This window comes from Sturnira hondurensis, unplaced genomic scaffold, assembly GCF_014824575.4.
Source record: "Sturnira hondurensis isolate 20B ecotype Veracruz unplaced genomic scaffold, ASM1482457v3 Scaffold0020374, whole genome shotgun sequence".
Taxonomy (NCBI): domain Eukaryota; kingdom Metazoa; phylum Chordata; class Mammalia; order Chiroptera; family Phyllostomidae; genus Sturnira; species Sturnira hondurensis.
In genome coordinates this window covers 160,216-179,215 of record NW_028093005.1, presented here as the reverse complement: position 1 = coordinate 179,215, position 19,000 = coordinate 160,216, and the positions used below count along the sequence as shown (strand labels likewise).

The following is a 19,000-nucleotide window of genomic DNA, read 5'->3' as shown; positions in this document are numbered from 1 at the left end:
AACTGGAGAAGGCCGCTATCCAGGCAGAGTTGGGTCCCCAGCAGCAGGGCTGAGGGGGGGGGAGCAGCACTCAGGCAGTGGCATTGGCAGGACTCAAGGACATGGGCAGTGAGGGGGAGGGAGGAGTCAGGTGGTGCCATCAGTGACTTGATGGATGGTGGTATCCCTGAGCTGTCTTGGGATGAGGGGAATAGCAGGCTAGGGAAGTCTCTATTTGTAGGCTACCAGGAAGGGGCAGGCTGGAGATCTGGGGCATTAGCACTGAAGAAGATGCTGGGAAGCAATGCAATTGGTCGATGGGATTGCCCCCTACTAGGGAAAGTGCGAAGAAGACAGAGGGAAAGTCCTTAGTTAAAGCTCCCCAGCCCTCTGCAAAGGAGGAGCTAGAGCAGAGTGGGTAGGGGGTGGGGGCTCAGGGAGGCCAGCAGGGGCATGCAGTAACGTCTTGAGGTCTGAGGTAGCAGCTCCTGTACCCTGGCCTCCCCTCCTCTGGGCTGGGAAGGCCGAGGGCCCCTCCTGCGGCTCCACCCTGTGACCTTGCCTGCAGACTTCCTCATGCACAAGCTGACAGCCTCAGACACAGGGAAGACCTGCCTGATGAAGGCCTTGTTGAACATCAACCCCCACACCAAGGAGATTGTGCGGATCCTGCTCGCCTTTGCTGATGAAAATGACATTCTGGACAGGTTCATCAACGCCGAGTACACTGAGGAGGCCTACGAAGGTACCTGCCTGCGGGAGGGGCGTGTGGACGGCAGGCACAGCCAGGCCATGCAGAGGCGCTGCTGTCACTGAAAGTCCAGAGCACACAGTGTGGCACTCAGCACATAGCAGGCACTCCTCTCTTCCTTCCTTCATTCTGCAAATAATTTTGAGCACCGGCTACATGCTAGGCATTGTTCTTGGCACCAGGGAGCAGTGGTGAATAAGACAGATGAAGGCCACTGCTCTGAACAAGGTGATTTTAGATGAAAAACACTTTGAAAACAAAATTAAATAGATAATGTGACCAAAAATGAGGAGGGATGGACAACTTTAGGTTAGATGGTCAGAGAAGTGACCTTTGACCTGACCTGCTGAGAAGGATACAGAACAGCCTGAGATGGGATTGAACATGGCACATTTGAGTGATGGAAAGAAGGTTGGAGGTGAGGTTAGAGAGCTGGGTGGGGAGTATTAGTATCAGTATCATCATCACCATCATCAACTGTCTCGCTGGATGTCAGTTTACTGGCTTCTTTCTTAGGTGGTCCAGGGAAGGAGCAAGGGACCCTTTGGGATAGTGTTTCCTGGCTTGGAATAATCAGTTGTAAATAATCAGTAAGGTGGATCCTCATTGGAGTTTTTGGAGTCAATAAACATCCCACTGGGTTCTTATGAGGTGCTTGTGGCAAAAAAGATGGGCTCAAGAATTACTGGGTGTGTCTGAATGACATGTCACGGGCACCTAACATCTCAGCCTTTTGCAGATGGGAGTCAAGCTCAGGCCCTTAACTTTTCTCTCTCACACACAAGGGCAAAGCTTGTGAAAAACTAAAAGCTGTCAATTGGAAGAGAGGAAACCCCGGGAAGATTGTGGCACCTTGAGTGCCAAGCTACACTTTGAGTTCCCTGGTAGCCAAAGTAAAGAGAGAAACTGAATGAGCTATATAATGTCTTCAGCCTGTCACAGGGAGTTGATACTAGCCCTGTGGCCAGGGAGGTTTAGGCAGTGCCTCAGACTTCTCTCTCTCGGCTCTTCTCCCTTTTCAGCCCCCCTCTATCTCCTCTTTTCTTCTTTTCAGTATTGCAGGGACTTACAGGCTCCTCTTTGTGGCAGTATGTTCTCCTTGAGGGTAGGGATGGACTTTGCTTTCTCCACAGTGGACTCCCTGGTGCCCTTGGGGTCTCACCTAAGAGGTCCTTAATAAACGTTTTTTGAACGAGTGAATAAATAAAGGTTAGTGTCTCTGTTAAGGCTTCGCTGTCCTGGCTGGAAATCCTTACCTCTCTCCTTTCTCAGTCTCCCCTTGTCCTTTCCTTCCTTCATGAATCTGTGTCTTGCTGGTGGGTTAGTGGGGAGCTGTGGGTACCCCACCCCTCTGTATGGAGGGAATAACCATTTATTTCTGTCTTCCCAGTCACCTACCCCAACTCTTCCCCCTGATGGCGTTTGTTGACACCTTCCCTTCCCTGTTCTAGGCACTCCCTCTAAGAGAAGCATTTTCTTTTACTTTGGGCAATCATCTTGCCTTTCTGAGCCTCAGTTTTCCCATCTTGATAGGGGATAATATTTCCTCCCTATACTGATTAAGAGGCATACAATGACAACTTTTCAAATATTATTATTTTTAGCAGTTATCAGAGGCCCTCAGATTTAATGGAATAAATTGTTTTTTTTAAAGTAATTTTAAAAATGCTTAGTTCTTTTATACACCAGGAACTTATTTTTATGTATGGCAAGATGGTAACTACTTGGAAAACGCAGTTTCTGGTGGGATACTCAGAGACACTCCCTCCCTCCTTTGTCTTCCCACCTCCTCCATCTGGAGGTTCTGCAGGCTCCACCCATAGGCTTAAGGTTCCATCTCACCTCCCTGCTGCTGGGCCCTTGTTCCGTTCCTCAGTCACCAGCACCAGTCACCCAGCACCCAAGACACCTGGATGTCACCCTAGATGACCTTTCTTCCTAAGACCTGCAGACGATTCTGAAGACTTTTTCTCTTAATGTTCTTTGGGCTTTGTTACCTCTTTCTCTACTGGAGCAACAGTCCTGTATAAGTCTGGGCTCTTTTAAAAACATTCTCCAATTTTGCAGCCAGAGTGACCTGAAAATGCACATGTAGGAAATCCCCAAACTTTGGGCGTGTCACTTCCCTGCTTCAACACGTGGTGACTTCCCATGGCCTTTGGGATAAAGTTCTACATCTTACCCGGGATTATCAGGCTCTGAGCTGGCCTCACCCAGCCTTGTTAAATTTCCCTGAAGGCAGTTTAGGAGGCCACTTCTGGGAAGCCCCTCACCCCACTGGCCTGGATTAAGAGCCCTGCTCTGGTACTAGGGCGCCCCCACTTCCCGGTATGGTAGCACTTAATTTTCAGCGAGACTGTGCTTCTTCAGAACAAGAATCAAAACTGCATCCCGTGCGCGCTGTATCCCCAGCTCCAGGTTGGGAAGCACGGAGCAGGCACTCCATACGTAGTCCTTTCTTTCATGTAAGATTGAAGTAAAGAATGAAGTTGGGACTCTTGGCAGTTGGTGACACCAAGACCGGACAGGCAGCTTATTTCGTTATGGCTCCGTGGAGGGTAGGGAGGCCAGAAAGGGAAAGAGGCCAGACAGGGTTTGTCACCGGGGTCTCAGCCGCTGAGCGCCCCGACCCTGTCCACAGGGCAGACAGCGCTGAACATCGCCATCGAGCGGCGGCAGGGAGACATCACAGCCCTGCTCATCGCTGCCGGCGCAGACGTCAATGCCCACGCTAAGGGGGTCTTCTTCAACCCCAAGTACCAGCACGAAGGCTTCTACTTCGGTGGGTGCCGCCAGTCCGGTAGGGGCTAAGGGTTGGGGTCCGGGAGGAGGGCGGAGGGAGGGGCCACCCCACGCGGCAGCCTTTGCCTCAAGAAGCTCTAGGAGGCTGGGGGCTGGAGAACTTCTGCCTCTCAGTCTTGTCTTGGAGAGCAGAACGTGGACCAGGGTAGGGGCGGGACAGGTCCGTCTCAGTTGGACCGGAGAGAGAGGGGCTGAGGAGGTGGGGAGCCTGCTGTCCCTGCGTGTCACCTGGAAATCTAAGAGGGCACACAGGTGATCTAAGGGGAGCAGAGACGAGGGAGGCAGAACGAGGAGACGGACCTGGTTTATAGGCAAAGCCACAGGTTCTGAGCAAGGAAATTACTCGCCCCCGTGTACTAAGCAGCTGATGTAAGTGTCCTGGCTGCCAGCTCTGGCCTTTGGCCTCTGTGCTCAGTGCCTCTCAGGACTGCAAACGGGGAGTCAGAAGTGTGAGTATTTTCAAACTATATGAATTTGAAAATTCCCTTACCGACAGGCTAAGGAGTCTGAAATCAACTGGGGTTAGGATGTTTTAGGGCAAGAATATTTTTTAAATGTGTAATTTAGATACATAGAATTCACACCCATTTTAATTTAAAGTTCCTTTCATTTCCACAAATGCATGACCCTGTGACCAGGACAGGAAACAGACAGCCCTATCACAGCAAAAAGTTTGTGGTCAACCCTGCTTCCCACCCGACTCCAGCCCCGAAGGGCTGTTGTTACCCACTGACCTGCTATCTCTTCTGGGTGGTTTCTGAAGCAACAGGACTAGATGGGTCTGGGTGGCCTTGAGGACAGGGTATTGTCCAGCCCACTGCCCAATGCCAGACCTGGTTTGAGCCGGCACTGGGAAACACTTGCTGGGTGGGCTGAAGCAAGGAGGAGCTAAACTGCAGGCCTGCCGTCTGGTCCTGCTTCTGCCTCCGGTTTGCTGTGTGTCCAGGTAGGACTCACCTGCCTTCATTCTTCTTAAATATTTACTGAGCACTTACTATATACACTGGGTGGTGTTCTAGGTGCTTGAACTATATTAGTGAACAAAACAAGGGTCCCTGCCCTCATGGAACTTCCATTGTGTATGGGAATAAGAACATCAATGATAAACACAATAAATTACATTAAGTCACATCTTAGAAAGTGATAAATACCACTGAAAAAATAAAAAGTAGAGCATGAGAAGTGGATACAGAGTTCTAGGGAAGGAAGGAGGTGGATTTCAGTCCTAAATAGGGCAGTTAGGGTGACTCATTGAACAGGGGATATTTGTACAAAGACTTGAAGGAGGTGAGGGAGTGTGTGACGCAGGTATCTGAGAAACAGCACTCCAGGTAGAGGGGACAGCCTGCGCAAAGGCCCTGGGGTAGGAAAATGCCTGGTGTGTTTAAGAAAAAGGGTTATTGCAATAACCTAGCTTCAGTTTCTTCCCATAAAAAGGGAGCTGGGGGGAGGGGCAGGGAGCCTCAGGGGTCCATCCTGCTGAGATGGTCAGGGCATGGGCTTCAGTCCTGGGACTTGGGGCACACTGCTCTGGTCCATGAGAGAACCCAACCCCAGTGCTAACCTCCCTCAGGTGAGACACCCCTGGCCCTGGCAGCATGTNAAAAGGGTTATTGCAATAACCTAGCTTCAGTTTCTTCCCATAAAAAGGGAGCTGGGGGGAGGGGCAGGGAGCCTCAGGGGTCCATCCTGCTGAGATGGTCAGGGCATGGGCTTCAGTCCTGGGACTTGGGGCACACTGCTCTGGTCCATGAGAGAACCCAACCCCAGTGCTAACCTCCTCAGGTGAGACACCCCTGGCCCTGGCAGCATGTACCAACCAGCCCGAGATTGTGCAGCTGCTTATGGAGAATGAGCAGACGGACATCGCCTCTCAGGACTCACGGGGCAACAACATCCTACATGCTCTGGTAACAGTAGCCGAAGACTTCAAGACCCAGAATGACTTTGTTATGCACATGTATGACATGATCCTGCTCAGGAGTGGCAACTGGGAGCTGGAGACCATGCGCAACAATGACGGCCTCACCCCACTGCAGCTGGCCGCTAAGCTGGGCAAGGCTGAGGTGGGGCTTGGGGGCAGGTGGGAGGGCAGGAGGCACTCTACCATCTGCCAGACCTGGGCCCCGTAGGTCACACCTCACCCAGGGAAAGGTTCAGTTGTGGCTGGAGGTGGGTCTGCTCTGAGTGCCCACAGAGAGCTACTGAGATGCAGTATAAGGGCCCACCCTCTGGGATTTAGTCCCTGATGCTCCATGTTTCTATCTCCTGCCCTGACACCCCTCTCTCTGGGGCCAGAGTTGGGAGCCTTAAAGCTATAGTGATATAATATCTCAAATGCCTTGTGGCTGAGTACTCTTTTGTGGCAGGAGGCTGGAGTGCTCAGGGCCTTCAGCCTCTCAGAAGGACAGGAGTCCCAAAATTGGATGCTCTGGGTCCAGAGCCAATGGGCTGCTACTCCCCAGCTCTGGAGAAACCCCAGCCTGTCCATCAGGTTGAAACTCTGAGTCAAGACCCCAGCAGAGCATGGGGCTAGTTATGGACTTTTGTGCCCATAAGCAGCTTAACCAGGGGCTTTGGTGGAGACTTGAGCTGGGCTGGGTTCCCATCTCTTGGGGGTGGAGCCATGCTTGCTCTGAGATCAAGGTGATGGGTGGGGAGCAGGTGCCTAGAGTGCCTTGGGTCTTGGTCCAATGGTGGGGGCTGGGGCCCACAAGGGACCTTCTCATTCTCTTGTTGGGGAAAGAGAAATGGAAGTCGGCTTTGACAGAGGAGGAATCATGTCCTTCCTCTTCCCTTCCCCCACCTTCCCCACTTTCATCCCTCCCATGCTTAAGGGAGACCTGCCCTTACCCTGGGAGCACTCTCCCTGAGATGAGACAGGAACCCCAGCGAGTCACCTGAGATCAAGGCTCTGACAGTGCCATCTTCAGCAGGCCCCTCCTCCTGGGCCTTGGGTTGCTGCCTCAGGAAGCCCTGGCCCCCAGAGCCCTAGGGCACCTCAGAGCTCAGCTTTTGGGGAGTAGTGAGCTGGAGAGCTGTGGCTATCCATCTGGCCTGCCCTTTGGAACCACCCAGAAGCTTACAAGATATGCCTGGGATTTGGATCGATTTACACAGTGGTGTGGGATTTGTTAATGTTCCCCAGTGACTAATATGCAGGAGCATCAGAGTGGGTCCTCCAGTCTCCCCGCAAGGCTGGGGGATCTTGTATCACCCTGTGTCTGGCCAGGGCAGTGAGCCTCATCTAGCCGGGTCTTGATTGGGGGGAGGGGGTGGGGAAGCTGGAAGAACTTCTAGCTTCTTCTCGGATCCAGACCAAACAGAAATTCTCTCTCCTGTCAGTTCCCAGATTCTTCACTGAACTAGGGTGTTAAGATGCAATTGTATAACTTTCCCCACGTACAACGGGCCTTTTTGCACCTTTGTCTCTGGTATCCACAATCTCGCCCATTCCACAGAGAAAGCCAGGCCCAGGGGTCATGGCAACAGCGGGACCCAGTTTGTCCCTGATGGGAGCATCTTCCTGGCTCTCTTGGCCCCCACGCTCCATTCTGTGGCTGACCGTTGTTCCTCTTCCTGTTCCCAGATCCTGAAGTACATCCTCAGTCGCGAGATCAAGGAGAAGCCCCTCCGGAGCCTGTCCAGGAAGTTCACCGACTGGGCATATGGGCCCATGTCATCCTCATTGTACGACCTCACCACTGTGGACACCACGACGGACACCTCGGTGCTGGAAATCATTGTTTACAACACCAACATCGATGTGGGTCTCCCAGAGGGCTGGGGAAAGGCAGGGGTGGGGGCTGGGCTCTGGGGATACTGGGAAGACCCCATGCCACTAGCTGGACATTTCTGCAACCCCCCAATTCTTTGTTTTAGTTGGTGGAGTTGGCACAATATGGGTAGGGCCTGTGTGGAGTTCACTTGTTCCTAGAGGTCCTTGAGTGAGGGTCTCACGGTCCCTGAATCCTGGGCAGTTGGGTGTGGAGGAGGAAATGGTAGGTGTTGATCTTCTCCATCTTGTTTCCCCCCCACCACACTTCTCACTCTATGTGACCATGCTTAGAATTCCCTTTGCCCCCAAACCTGGCCCCAAATGAGGGTCAGGGAGTACATAGTTCTGGCAACCAGGAAGGCCTTCCTGGAGGAGACCAGAGTGGGAGGTCAGTGAAGCTGGAGGGGAAGAGAGAGGATCAGCAGTGAGCAGTTTTTGGCTCCGGGGATAGTGAGGCAGCAGACTGGATCCTCGTTGTTTATATTTTACCACGAATCATGCTTCCCAGAGCCTGACTGGTCTGGGGTCTCCATGGACCCTTGGCACACGCTGGTGGCTAGGGCAGTTTGATTGATATCAGTTGTATTGATGAGGAGACAGAAGGACCAGAGTGGGTCAGGGGCTTTCCTAAGGTTACACAGTGAAGAGGGGCTAAGTTGGAGCTAGGGCCCCAGTCACACTCCTTCTCCCTTCCAGCCTTTGCTCCCCATTGAACATCAGATGCCCCTGTTGGAAGCCTGGCTCCTGTGGTGTTTGGCTGCTGCCTGGGACCACTGGCAAGGATCCTCAGGAGCTGGAAATTACTCTCCTGACATTTCCTGCCAAACCAGTCCATTGGACATAATGACAGTCCCTCCGCCCCCCTCAGCCCCCACCTGCCAGAGGCAGTGCTGACTCAGAGTTTCTTTCAAAATGAGGGCCTTTGACAATGGTTCCCCCTCCCCTCCTGTCCATGGTGACTGTGGTGGTCTTTCCCCAGAACCGGCACGAGATGCTGACCCTGGAGCCCCTGCACACGCTGCTGCGGATAAAATGGAAGAAGTTTGCCCAGTACATGTTCTTCCTGTCCTTCTGCTTTTATTTCTTCTACAACATCACCCTGACTCTCATCTGTTACTACCGACCCCGGGAGGAGGAGGTAGGTAGGCCCCCTGATGCAGGGGATGGGAGCTCAGAGCTGCAGGAGCTTGGAGCTGCCCCCCAAATCTCTTCTCCTCTCTGGCGACCCAGGCCCAGAGAAGCAAGGAGATTTTTGTGGGCTTCCCTAATTGTTGTCCTCCATAGTTTCTAGGGAACTGAATATGTCTCTAGTGCTTAGCTGGGCTAAGCCCCGGATGCTGAGCCCCAGGCTGACCCATATTGGGAGAGACCTGGAGAATTAGGAGACCAGGGTTTGTCAATGGTTCCCCAAGCTCTGTCTAAATCTAGGGCTGATTGGGCGTTTCTGATGTGAAGGCCACAGGACACAGAGGGAGGGGGAGGTTGCTTTCGCAAGATTTCCCACCACGCTGGGCCTGAGTTTCCATCCATCACTCGGGGCTTTACAGAGTTTCAGCTTTATTGAACTGTGATGAGGCCCTGTGAGTATCTGAACATGGACGGGTTCTTGTAAAGACAAGTAGCGTGAGGTGTGAGGGCTGTCAGCCTATTCCTCGCCGTGGAGATCTGGGTTCCTGGCGTGGGTGGTGAAGGCAGGGGCAGGGGGCTGCCATTCCTTCTCTAGCCTTGCGTAGATGTTGGCCTACCTGCTGGCTTCTGGCCTGGCCTGAAGGTTCAGCGTGTGTGCATGTACAGTCCCTCCAGAGCTGGCACTGCCCTTGCCCTCCTCACATCCCACCCTGCACCATTCATTCCCTCCCCTTCTTTCCAGGCCCTCCCACACCCCCTGGCCCTGACGCACAACATGGGGTGGCTGCAGCTCTTAGGAAGGATGTTCGTGCTCATCTGGGCCATGTGCATTTCTGTGAAAGAGGTGAGTGGGCCACCGAACCCTTCCAGGTGACAATACAGGCAGGTGACAGCAGGCTTGGTTTTGATTCCACCCTGCTCTGCCATTACTGCTGCAGCTTTGGGGAGCCACTTCTGCTTTAAGCTATAGATCCCTTAGTGACAAAATAGGAATGAACAAACAAGCAGGCCTATCTTACCTACTGCATCTCAGCACCCCTCCATTCATCTGTCATTCATCTGCCATTTATCTGCCCACCCCAGCCACTCAGTAACCCATCTTCCTCTCTCTTCTGTCTACCCACTGAGTCACCTGCCCTCCCTCATTGACCTAGCCACTCAGTCTTCCATGTGAATGCCTGCTCACCCCACCCGCTGTGCTTCCATCCTTCCACCTTTTCCTCTGTTTATCAGTCTGCCACTTGATTGGTCCATCAACCATTTATCCAACCAATGAGTCAACAGGTGTGTTCTGAACATCACGTAATGAGGGGCCCTGGGGGAGGTTCAACAAGAGTGGGTTTGTCCTCTGAGGGGATTTCAGAAGGACACGAACATCTAGACTTTGACATAGGCTGTGAAATGACTCTGCACTGGGTTCAGACCAGTGCTCAGAGGAAAAGAGGTGACTTTTGACATGGCACTTACTGTGGTAGGACTGGGCATGAGGACATGGGGGACAAGGTCACTACCGGGCAGATGTGGGGAACAGCACAAAGGCTCCTAAGGTAGAAAGCTAGGCTTTACAGCGGTGGGCAAAGGTAGGTTTTACATTTGTGAGTACACCAAACACAGAGCTCATTCTTGTATTACTATTTATGAATTGTTGTATTATTATTATTATTAATCTATTTCCGCCCACCCCTGTATTTAGGGGCTGGCAGGGAGCTGTATGGCTGTGCTGTTTTATAGGTTCTGGGGTGAGGAGGATGGTGACAGACATACAGAAATCTCGGGGAGCATGCACTCTCACCCCGGATGGCCTCTGCCCTCCAGGCACAGTCCCCTCTATGGCCCTTGCTGGGGCTCTGGCTGTGCCTTCACACACTGAGTCTCTGTCCTGGGGAAAGACCTTCCTTAGAGCCTTTGTTGAGAGGCAGGAAGAGACTGAGCTTTTCTTTCCTTTCTGGCCGCAGGGCATTGCGATCTTTCTGCTGAGACCCTCAGATCTGCAGTCCATCCTCTCAGATGCCTGGTTTCACTTCGTCTTGTAAGTAGGTCTGTCCCCTTTGTCACCGTATCACAGGCAAGGCTAAAGTCCTATATGTGGTGGTTGCTGTGTCTCTCTGGGACAGCCATCCTACCATGCCACCATGTGCCAGTGTCCCATGCATTCTGCCGTACTCACACGGCCAGGGGCCTCCTCTCTCACTTCTGGTAAGAGAGGCACACAGAGGCCCACAGAGAGGTCCAGCAAACCCTAGGGCAGCGCCCTCCATCGGGCTGCAGTGATAGCCGGCTCCACCCTGCCAGGGAGCCCCAGGTAGCAGGCTGCACAGAGGAGACATGAAGAAGCCTAGCAGTACTGTTTACTTTACCACGAAGGGTTCCAACATAAGCTGCCTGGGGTCTAGAAGTTGCCATTTTGGACCCTGGCAGATCAGAGCTGGAAAGTACTTGAGAAATTGTTGAGTCTCATCTGCAGGTATGAAAACTGAGGCCCAGAGCAGGGAAGCGAATCACTCACAAGTCACTTGGAACTTCAGTGGCGTTGAAGCCAGTCCTGGCCTCTCTGTCATTGTCTCCCCACGTTAGTGCAGGCTTCGCTCCCACCACAGAGCCCTTACCAGAGAGCTCAGTTCAGCCCTGCCTGAATGAGGTCATGTGCAGCTGACTCCAGAGGCTTACGTGACCTTTGTCTAAATGAGCAAAGACCGGCTGAATCTGCAGCAGGGGTTGAAGGATACTGAGGTTGTAGCTCTGTGGATGCCCCTGAAATCCCTGTTCTGAGTGTGTGAGTCAGAGTCTATAGGACTTTGAATCTTGGCCTGATGTTTTCAATTACCTAGGTGTTTTATTAAGTATGCACCTGCCTTTCCAAGGCGTGAACCGAACTCTTCATCCCTGTGGCCAGGTGCAGCAGCCCCATGGTGCAAGTCACGTGAGAGCCTTTGAGACGGTATGGTGATTCCAGAGAAAGACCCACGTATACAGCCATCAGCTTTGCTGCAGACAAAAGGCACCAATGCGTTGCCTCGCTTTTCTGCTTCTGAGCTGTTTTGTTAGTGTAGAGAGGGGTGTAGACATATTTCTTCACCTCAGTCCCCAATGCACTGATCAGCCAAATATTTGCTTGTCATAGCACGAGAGAAACTAGGTTGCCTGTGTCCTAACTTTAACTAGTTACATATTTTATAATGGTGGAGATGACCTGATGTTATAAGCAAGAGAGGGCTTTATCTAGATGTCCGAATAACTGATGGTGTACACACACATATATTGCACTTAAAAAGTTTTAAGTAGTGGAAAAATACACGTAACGTTAATATTACCATCTTAACCATTTCTAAGTGTGCAGTTCAGTACTGTTCAGTGCATTCATGTCTCTGTGCAGCCAGGCTCTTGGTTTCTTTTTCTGGCAAAACTGAAACTGTACCCACTAAACAGCAGCTCCCTAGTCCCCTCCCCCAGACCTTGGTGATGACCATTCTACTTTCTGACTCTGTGCATTTGACCACTCTAAGGACATCATATAAGTGACATCATATGGTATTTGTCTTTTTGTGATGCTTATTTCACTTGGTATGTATCATGCTTTTTTAAAAGGTAAAAAAAGTAGGTTTGAGAGATTTTTGTTATGATTGGCCTATAAGTATAAATATTGTCAGCTTTTATCATTTGGGTTAAAATGCAATCATTCATTGCATCCTCTACTCCAGTGGTTCTGAAATCTGTGTGAGAGTCAGAAATCATGTGGGTGTTTTTGGAAATGTGTAGTCTCCTGGGCTGCTCTCCAGATCTTCTGAATCAGAATCTCCTGGGGCCCTGGGGATCTGAGTTTGTATAAAGTCAGCTGTTGCCTTGGCCAGTGTGGCTTAGTTGATTGGAGCATTGTCCCATACACCAAAAGTCTGGGGGTTCAATTCTTGGTCAGGGCACATACCTAGGTTGCAGGTTTGGTCCCGGATCAGGGTGCATATGGGATGCAGCTGATCTATATTTTTCTCTCATATCGATGTTTCTCTCTTTGTCTCTCTCCCTTCCTCTCTCTCTAAACATTGAAAAAAAAGGTCAGCTGCAACCAGCCCACTGCTGGCCCCAACCTGCATCTGGCAACGTGGTTTGGGGTTTAGACACAGTCTTACAGGTCTGGGGCAGCCTTATCCACTTCAGCATTGGCCACCAGGGTGCTGGTGTAGGGTTTCAAGGGAGGTTGGGGTTGTGACTGTCTGCCCTGATGCCGAGAAGTAAGTAAGGCCCTTGTCTCCTGTGTCTCCTGAACAGTTTTGTCCAAGCTGTGCTTGTGATACTGTCTGTCTTCTTGTACTTGTTTGCCTACAAAGAGTACCTCGCCTGCCTCGTGCTGGCCATGGCCCTGGGCTGGGCGAACATGCTCTACTACACACGGGGGTTCCAGTCCATGGGCATGTACAGCGTCATGATCCAGAAGGTTCGTTTGGGGGCTGGCAGGGCCCTCAGAGAATGTTCATTTTTCAGTTGGGGAAGCAGAGGTCTAGAGAGCAAAATGGGTTTGCCCGAGGAACAGGCCGCTGCTCTTCTTCTGAATGCCACGGTCTCCCTCTGCCCTTGGTGAGCTCTAAGTGTCCAGACCAAGTGCCTGGCCTTGGTGGGCATTGAGAAGGGATTCACTCTGTGAAGGAAGGTTCTCACCACTAGGCAGTGGTGTGCTGGTATTTAACAACTGGCTCTCTGGGAAATGCACACACACAGATCTATCAATGTCCATTAAAAAATTTACTACATAAAGGATGTAACACACAATTTCCTTTCTAAATAACAATAAAACAGACAATAGTCTTTACTGTAAATTCCACATAGCTAGTTGAGTCTCGCTGAATAATTTGTTGATTTTTGTTGAATTCCTATATCTGCCGCTAACCTATGGTTGCAACTGACAAATGAGTGTCATTCCAACATAAATGTTGGTTGATATTTTTCTTTAAGGAGTAAAATGAAGATGAAACCAAGAAGGAGTGCTGGCACTTCAGTTGATTGTCTATGATGTGAGCCACTTATTTGCTGAATTGAATGATAGTTTTCAAATACTAGAAGATGACTTCGTTAATATTAGCGTGCTGTTCATGATGTAGCGCTTACTGATAGGACACATTTGTAAGTTTAATCTGCTTTAACACTTTCTCCATTGCTGTCTTCACTCTAGATCAAGACAATCAACACAACAATGAGTCAGTCTCTGATTTGTAGCGTTTATCAATTTCTATGGCATAAATACTCTCACCCTTGCTGATTTCCAGCTACCACCACGACATCTCTGACTGCAGAGCTGGAATGAGATGCACAGTAACACTATGAATAGCATTTCCACCATAGGGCCATGATAGATATAAATAACTTTAAGAGCATAGATAATTGTAAAACGTAGTAAAATAGGCAAGAAGTAATAAGTTTTGATGATTCATTATTTCTAGTTTTAACATAACTTATTTATTTATAAGTTTATAAGATTTAATTTTTATTTTAAAATTTTTAAAGTTTTTAAAAAGATTTTATTTATTTATCTTTTAGAGGGGAAAGGAAGGAGAGAGGAAGAGAACTATCAATGTATGGTTGCCTCTCATGCATCCCCTGCTGGGAACTGGCCTGCAACCCATTGCCCTGACTGGGAATCGAACCTTGATCCTTTGGTTCGCAGGCCCATGCTCAATCCACTGAGCTACACCAGCCAGGGCTGATTTAATTTTTATTAATGGCCACATTTAACAAGCAGCTCACAAAATCCATGAAAACGTAGCAGTTGGCTCCTGTGAGCTGGTAGGAGCTGGCTCCGGCACACCACTGCCCCCAGGAAGTGTGAGGGTTCCAGGTGTGAGAGTCCATGAAGAAAGGTGTCCGAGGGCACGGTGAAGCAGTGGGGGCAGAGACAGACTGTGTTGCAGGAGGGAGGAGGTGGGGAGGGAGGAGGGGAGAGAGCAAGGACAGAAGGCCTCTTGGAGAAGGTGGGGCCCAGAGCTGTGCTTCAGAGCATTGGTGGATGGGGCTGAGGGGAGGGGGGATGGCCTTCAGGAGGTCAAGGTTAGGGCAGGGCAGGAGCCTGGAGGTGGGTGGGGCCCAGGAGGCAGTGAGATCAGTGTGCAGTGACTACTGCTTAGACCTTACCCTTGAATTTCATTTCCTCCTTTGTAGGTCATTTTGCATGATGTTCTGAAGTTCTTGTTTGTGTATATCGTGTTCTTACTTGGATTCGGAGTAGGTAATTGATTTCTAAATAACACTAACTTCCACCTTGGTAGAGCACTTTATACTGATGTCAAGAGGATGAAGCACATAGCAGTCTCAGCAACAATTATATCAGCTACCAGCAGAGTCTGTATTGGGCTTTGCTTTTTCCAAGCACTATATTTTCACTTCTCTCAACCTCTCAAGGGGGAATCATCATCCCTGATCGTAGGTAATTGAGGCTTAGACTCCAGGATTCAAGCCAGGCCGGTTATTCTTACCCATTCCGACTGTGGGACATGCCTCCCACTTGCACATGTATCCATGTGGCCCTTGCAACCTAAGATAGGCTTGGCGGGCGTTTTTGTCCCCACTTTACATGGGGAAACTGAAGTTTACAGAAATTTGATTCATGATCTTTGAAAAATAGGAGTAAAGCAGTGCACTGAGGTAATCTCCTTTGGCCCTGCACATCATGTCACTTCTGTAGTTTGCTCTTGTTAGGACTGTGAGAGCTTCTGGTCTGCTAGGGACCAGCCCTGGGAGCCCCCTTTTAAAACCTGATTTATCTCTAACCTCTGCATGGGGAGAGATGGTTGTATTTTCCCCGTAGTGATCATTGGCATTTGAAGTGAAGCAGCCGTTTTCATCTGCCCGTCACCTTTTCTATGTCATGATTTGCATATTTATTAAATCCTTCATTTGCTTGTTTATTCATCCATCTATTTACTCAGTCATTAATTTGACCATCCATCCACTCATCCATCCACCCAGCCATCCATCCATCCACCCATGCATCTGTCCATCCATCCATCTATCCATCCAGCAATGAGCCACTGCTGTAGTGTGTTGGAAAGAAAAGAAGAAAGAGCTTTAGGCCTGGGCCAGGGGATCTCATCACAGAGCATTAGGAAGACACTCAGGACCTCATGGTCTTGTGGGAAATGACCTAGGCTACCAGAAGTTGGGAGCCCAAAGCTTGGTTGGGGAGCCGGAGACACACATAGGTCATAATTAGCAACTCTGCAAGGCCGTGAGTGATCAAGGGCTGGATGGTGGGGTAAAGGAAGGATAGAGGAGTATGGGCTTTGTTAGGCATTAAAGGCTCTCTGCAGACAATCAGCCTGATGTGTCTTCCGGAAGAGCTGGGGCTGAATATGGAATTTCAATGGCCATAGAAAGGGGGCAGGAGGCAGGCCTGCAATGTTTGTGTGGGTGTGTGTGAACATGCAAGTATGCACATGCTTTTTGGGTAATTAACCAGGCAGAGAGGCTGAGGAGAGCACCCTGTTATATCCTCCCAGCCCTCGCCTCGCTGATTGAGAAGTGTCCTGGTGACAAAAAGGACTGCACCTCCTATGGCAGCTTCAGCGATGCTGTGCTGGAACTCTTCAAACTCACCATAGGCCTGGGTGACCTGAACATCCAGCAGAACTCCAAGTACCCCATCCTCTTTCTGTTCCTGCTCATCACCTACGTCATCCTTACCTTTGTCCTCCTCCTCAACATGCTCATCGCGCTCATGGGAGAGACTGTGGAGAACGTCTCCAAGGAGAGTGAGCGAATCTGGCGCCTACAGGTGAGTCTGGTGCAGACGCTGGGACGGGAGCCTTCACCAGGACTCAGTTCCCCACACACTACTGGCACCCATCAGTGCTGGTGGATCTGGGGGGCCTGGGATTCTGCATAAGCTCTCTATTTGGCCGGGTTTGAGGAACCATTCGCCTAGGTTTCTTGAGTGTAGGGTCAACAGCACAAGTGAGAGGAAATCAGGCTTATGGGGGTGCTCTGCTCAGAGTCAGTGGTGCAATATATGGATGCTGAAGTGTGACCTGAGGTTGCATTAAGAGGAGTACAGGGGATAGGACAATGGAGGTGACAATTCTGCTCTCCTTCACCCTGGCCTTGACACTGCCTATGTACTGTGGGCCTGATGAGCTGAGAGTACCACCACAGTAACATCCAGAGGTGGTGACCAGGCTTGGGAGAGGGCTGGAAACCACGCCTTATAAGAAGTGGTGTTGAAACTAGGCTTGAAGAAGGTCTTACCCCTTCAGATACCTGCAGAGCCACTTGTGAGAGGGAATAGCTTCCTTTTGTGACACCAGAAGGCAGAACTGAGATACATGGGGCAACTGCAAGGAAAAAAGCATTGATTTGACACAACAAAGTTTCTAGTTATTAGGCCCTTCCTAATTGGCTTATTGATAATGTTTAGGAGAGACTGGAAAAACTATTGCTGGGAAAACTGTTGAGGGGATTCTAAGCCTGGGATGGAAGTGGAACTACATGAGGTCTGAATGCTCCTCACTGTGGGACCTAGGATCCTAACATTTTCAGTTAGGAAGTGCCTGGACTTTCAGAAACATCGTTTATATCATGTTTAAAGTAATTGGAACACCTTTCCCAAACTTCTGGCTTTTCATTTTTGAATTCTGTAGATTAGCTGAACCCTTAGGATCTATGCATGAAGCTTCCAGGGAGGACGGAGTGGGCTGTTCGGTGGTGTGTGCAGCATACACATGTGTATGTGTGCATGTCCCTGCACATGTGTGCCTTGTGTGTGTTCACTTTGTGTGTGCATGTGTGCACGTGCAGTGGTATGCACGCTCACACACCGCTGTGCTCCTGGGCTGGCTCCTCAGCAACATGCTTAGGTTGTTTTCTGTCCCCAGAGAGCCAGGACGATCTTGGAGTTTGAGAAACTGTTGCCAGAGTGGCTGAGGAGCAGATTCCGGACGGGAGAGCTGTGTAAAGTAGCAGAGGGGGACTTCCGGCTGTGTCTGCGGTAACACGAGAAGGGGGCCCTTCGGCTGTAGTCTCTGGCTGGGTCAAGGGAGCCCAGTCGGGGAGTGTTGGGGAAGCAGTGCCACAGTTGGTTCTGGACTCTTTGGAAGGGAAGGTGCTTTTCTGGAGTTGCTGGCCCTGGGACGAGCTTCCCTGAGCTGCAGGAGGGAGAGGAAACCAGACTCCCACCACAGGTCCCCTCTCTGCTGGTTCTAAAGGGCCTCCACAGCCTGTCCCTTTCCCATGTCTGGTTTAGAAAACATGTCCCAGTCTGGCACTCTTTGTCCTTCTGTCTACCCCATGTGGGTTCAGTGACATCAGGGGACCTGAGACATATTTTTGTCCTTGGCAATGGAAAGTGAGACAGCTACTTTTGACATATCAAGATTAAAAAAAATGTTTTAATCCTTACCCGAAGACACGCTTATTGATTTTAGAGAGAGAGGGAGAGAAACATTGATGTGAGAGAAAAACATCAATCAGTTGCCTCATATGTGCCCTGATCAGAGACTGAATCTGCAACTCAGGCATGGGCTCTGGCCAGGAATGGAAACTTTTGGTTTGCGGGACAATGCTCCAACCAGCTGAGCCACACTGGCCAGGGCTCAAGCTTTTTGATTTTAAAAAAGTACCTGCACATGGCCTGACCATCTCTTCCTACCCCCATCTGACTACCTGACCCTCCAGACTACTTTCCTCCCTTGAGCTGACATTTTTGACTGTGTTTGTTACCCTAACCTTTCTGACTATAATTGTTACCCTAACCGTGTCTCTAATTCTGACAGGCTCACCTAGAGCTGGTCTCTGATGTGAATGTTAGCCCAACCATCATCTCCAGCTGCAACCCAACACTGCAGACACTGCCCAGTCTTTGAGTGTTTGCATCCTAACCATCTTTTAGTGCAGCCCAAACCCTCGTTAACCATCTGTGCATCCAATCCTCACACCCTCATATCTTCTCAGCTGGGGCTCTTCCTCCCTCCTCCCCTCCCTCCTTCCCTAAGGACTGCCTCTCTCCAGTCGAGCACACTGCTTCTGTCTGAAGACGTCCCCGTTATATCTCTCTGAGTTTTGGGGTCCCACACGCTGGGAAGAGACAGCCCTGGAGGCTTGGGAAAATGGGGATGTAGGCAGATATCAAACCCTGACCTCTGGGACAGACAGAAGGGGAACTCTGTGGGACACCCCACACCTCGTGCTGTCTGTTTGTGTTTAATGAGGTGCAGTTGAGAAATGCTGAGAATGACTGTTGCATTCACAGGATCAATGAGGTAAAGTGGACTGAATGGAAAACACACGTCTCCTTCCTCAAAGAAGATCCAGGGCCCGTGAGACGGACAGGTACTGTCATTGTCAGGGAGGGTGACAGCCATTCCTGTCTGACCATGTGGCCCTGGGCAAACTGAGTCTGAGGTCCCCATTTCCCTGCCTGTCAGATGGGAGGGTTGAGTCAGATTGATTCTCGGGTCCCTTCCAACTCTGACATTTTATAACCCTGGTTGGAATAAGTTGTAAGAACTGGGTGGTTGAAACTGGGTGACACATCAAGATATGGAAGTAATCTTTGCAGATGGCTGTCTTTCTAAAATAGTGTTGTC

At 50.4% G+C, this 19,000-nt stretch overlaps 1 protein-coding gene across 1 annotated transcript in view; it reads left to right on the top strand.

The window, feature by feature from the left end:
- Positions 1-19,000, top strand: part of TRPV3 (transient receptor potential cation channel subfamily V member 3) — a 31,368-nt gene that overhangs the window by 10,178 nt on the left and 2,190 nt on the right. The window contains exons 6-17 of the mRNA XM_037029594.1: positions 548-724; positions 3,372-3,512; positions 5,318-5,598; positions 7,122-7,298; positions 8,290-8,448; positions 9,181-9,282; positions 10,394-10,467; positions 12,702-12,867; positions 14,583-14,649; positions 15,920-16,194; positions 17,291-17,403; positions 18,664-18,743. Of these exons, the coding sequence (XP_036885489.1) occupies positions 548-724; positions 3,372-3,512; positions 5,318-5,598; positions 7,122-7,298; positions 8,290-8,448; positions 9,181-9,282; positions 10,394-10,467; positions 12,702-12,867; positions 14,583-14,649; positions 15,920-16,194; positions 17,291-17,403; positions 18,664-18,743 (1,812 nt within the window). The remainder of the gene's footprint in view (positions 1-547; positions 725-3,371; positions 3,513-5,317; positions 5,599-7,121; positions 7,299-8,289; positions 8,449-9,180; positions 9,283-10,393; positions 10,468-12,701; positions 12,868-14,582; positions 14,650-15,919; positions 16,195-17,290; positions 17,404-18,663; positions 18,744-19,000) is intronic.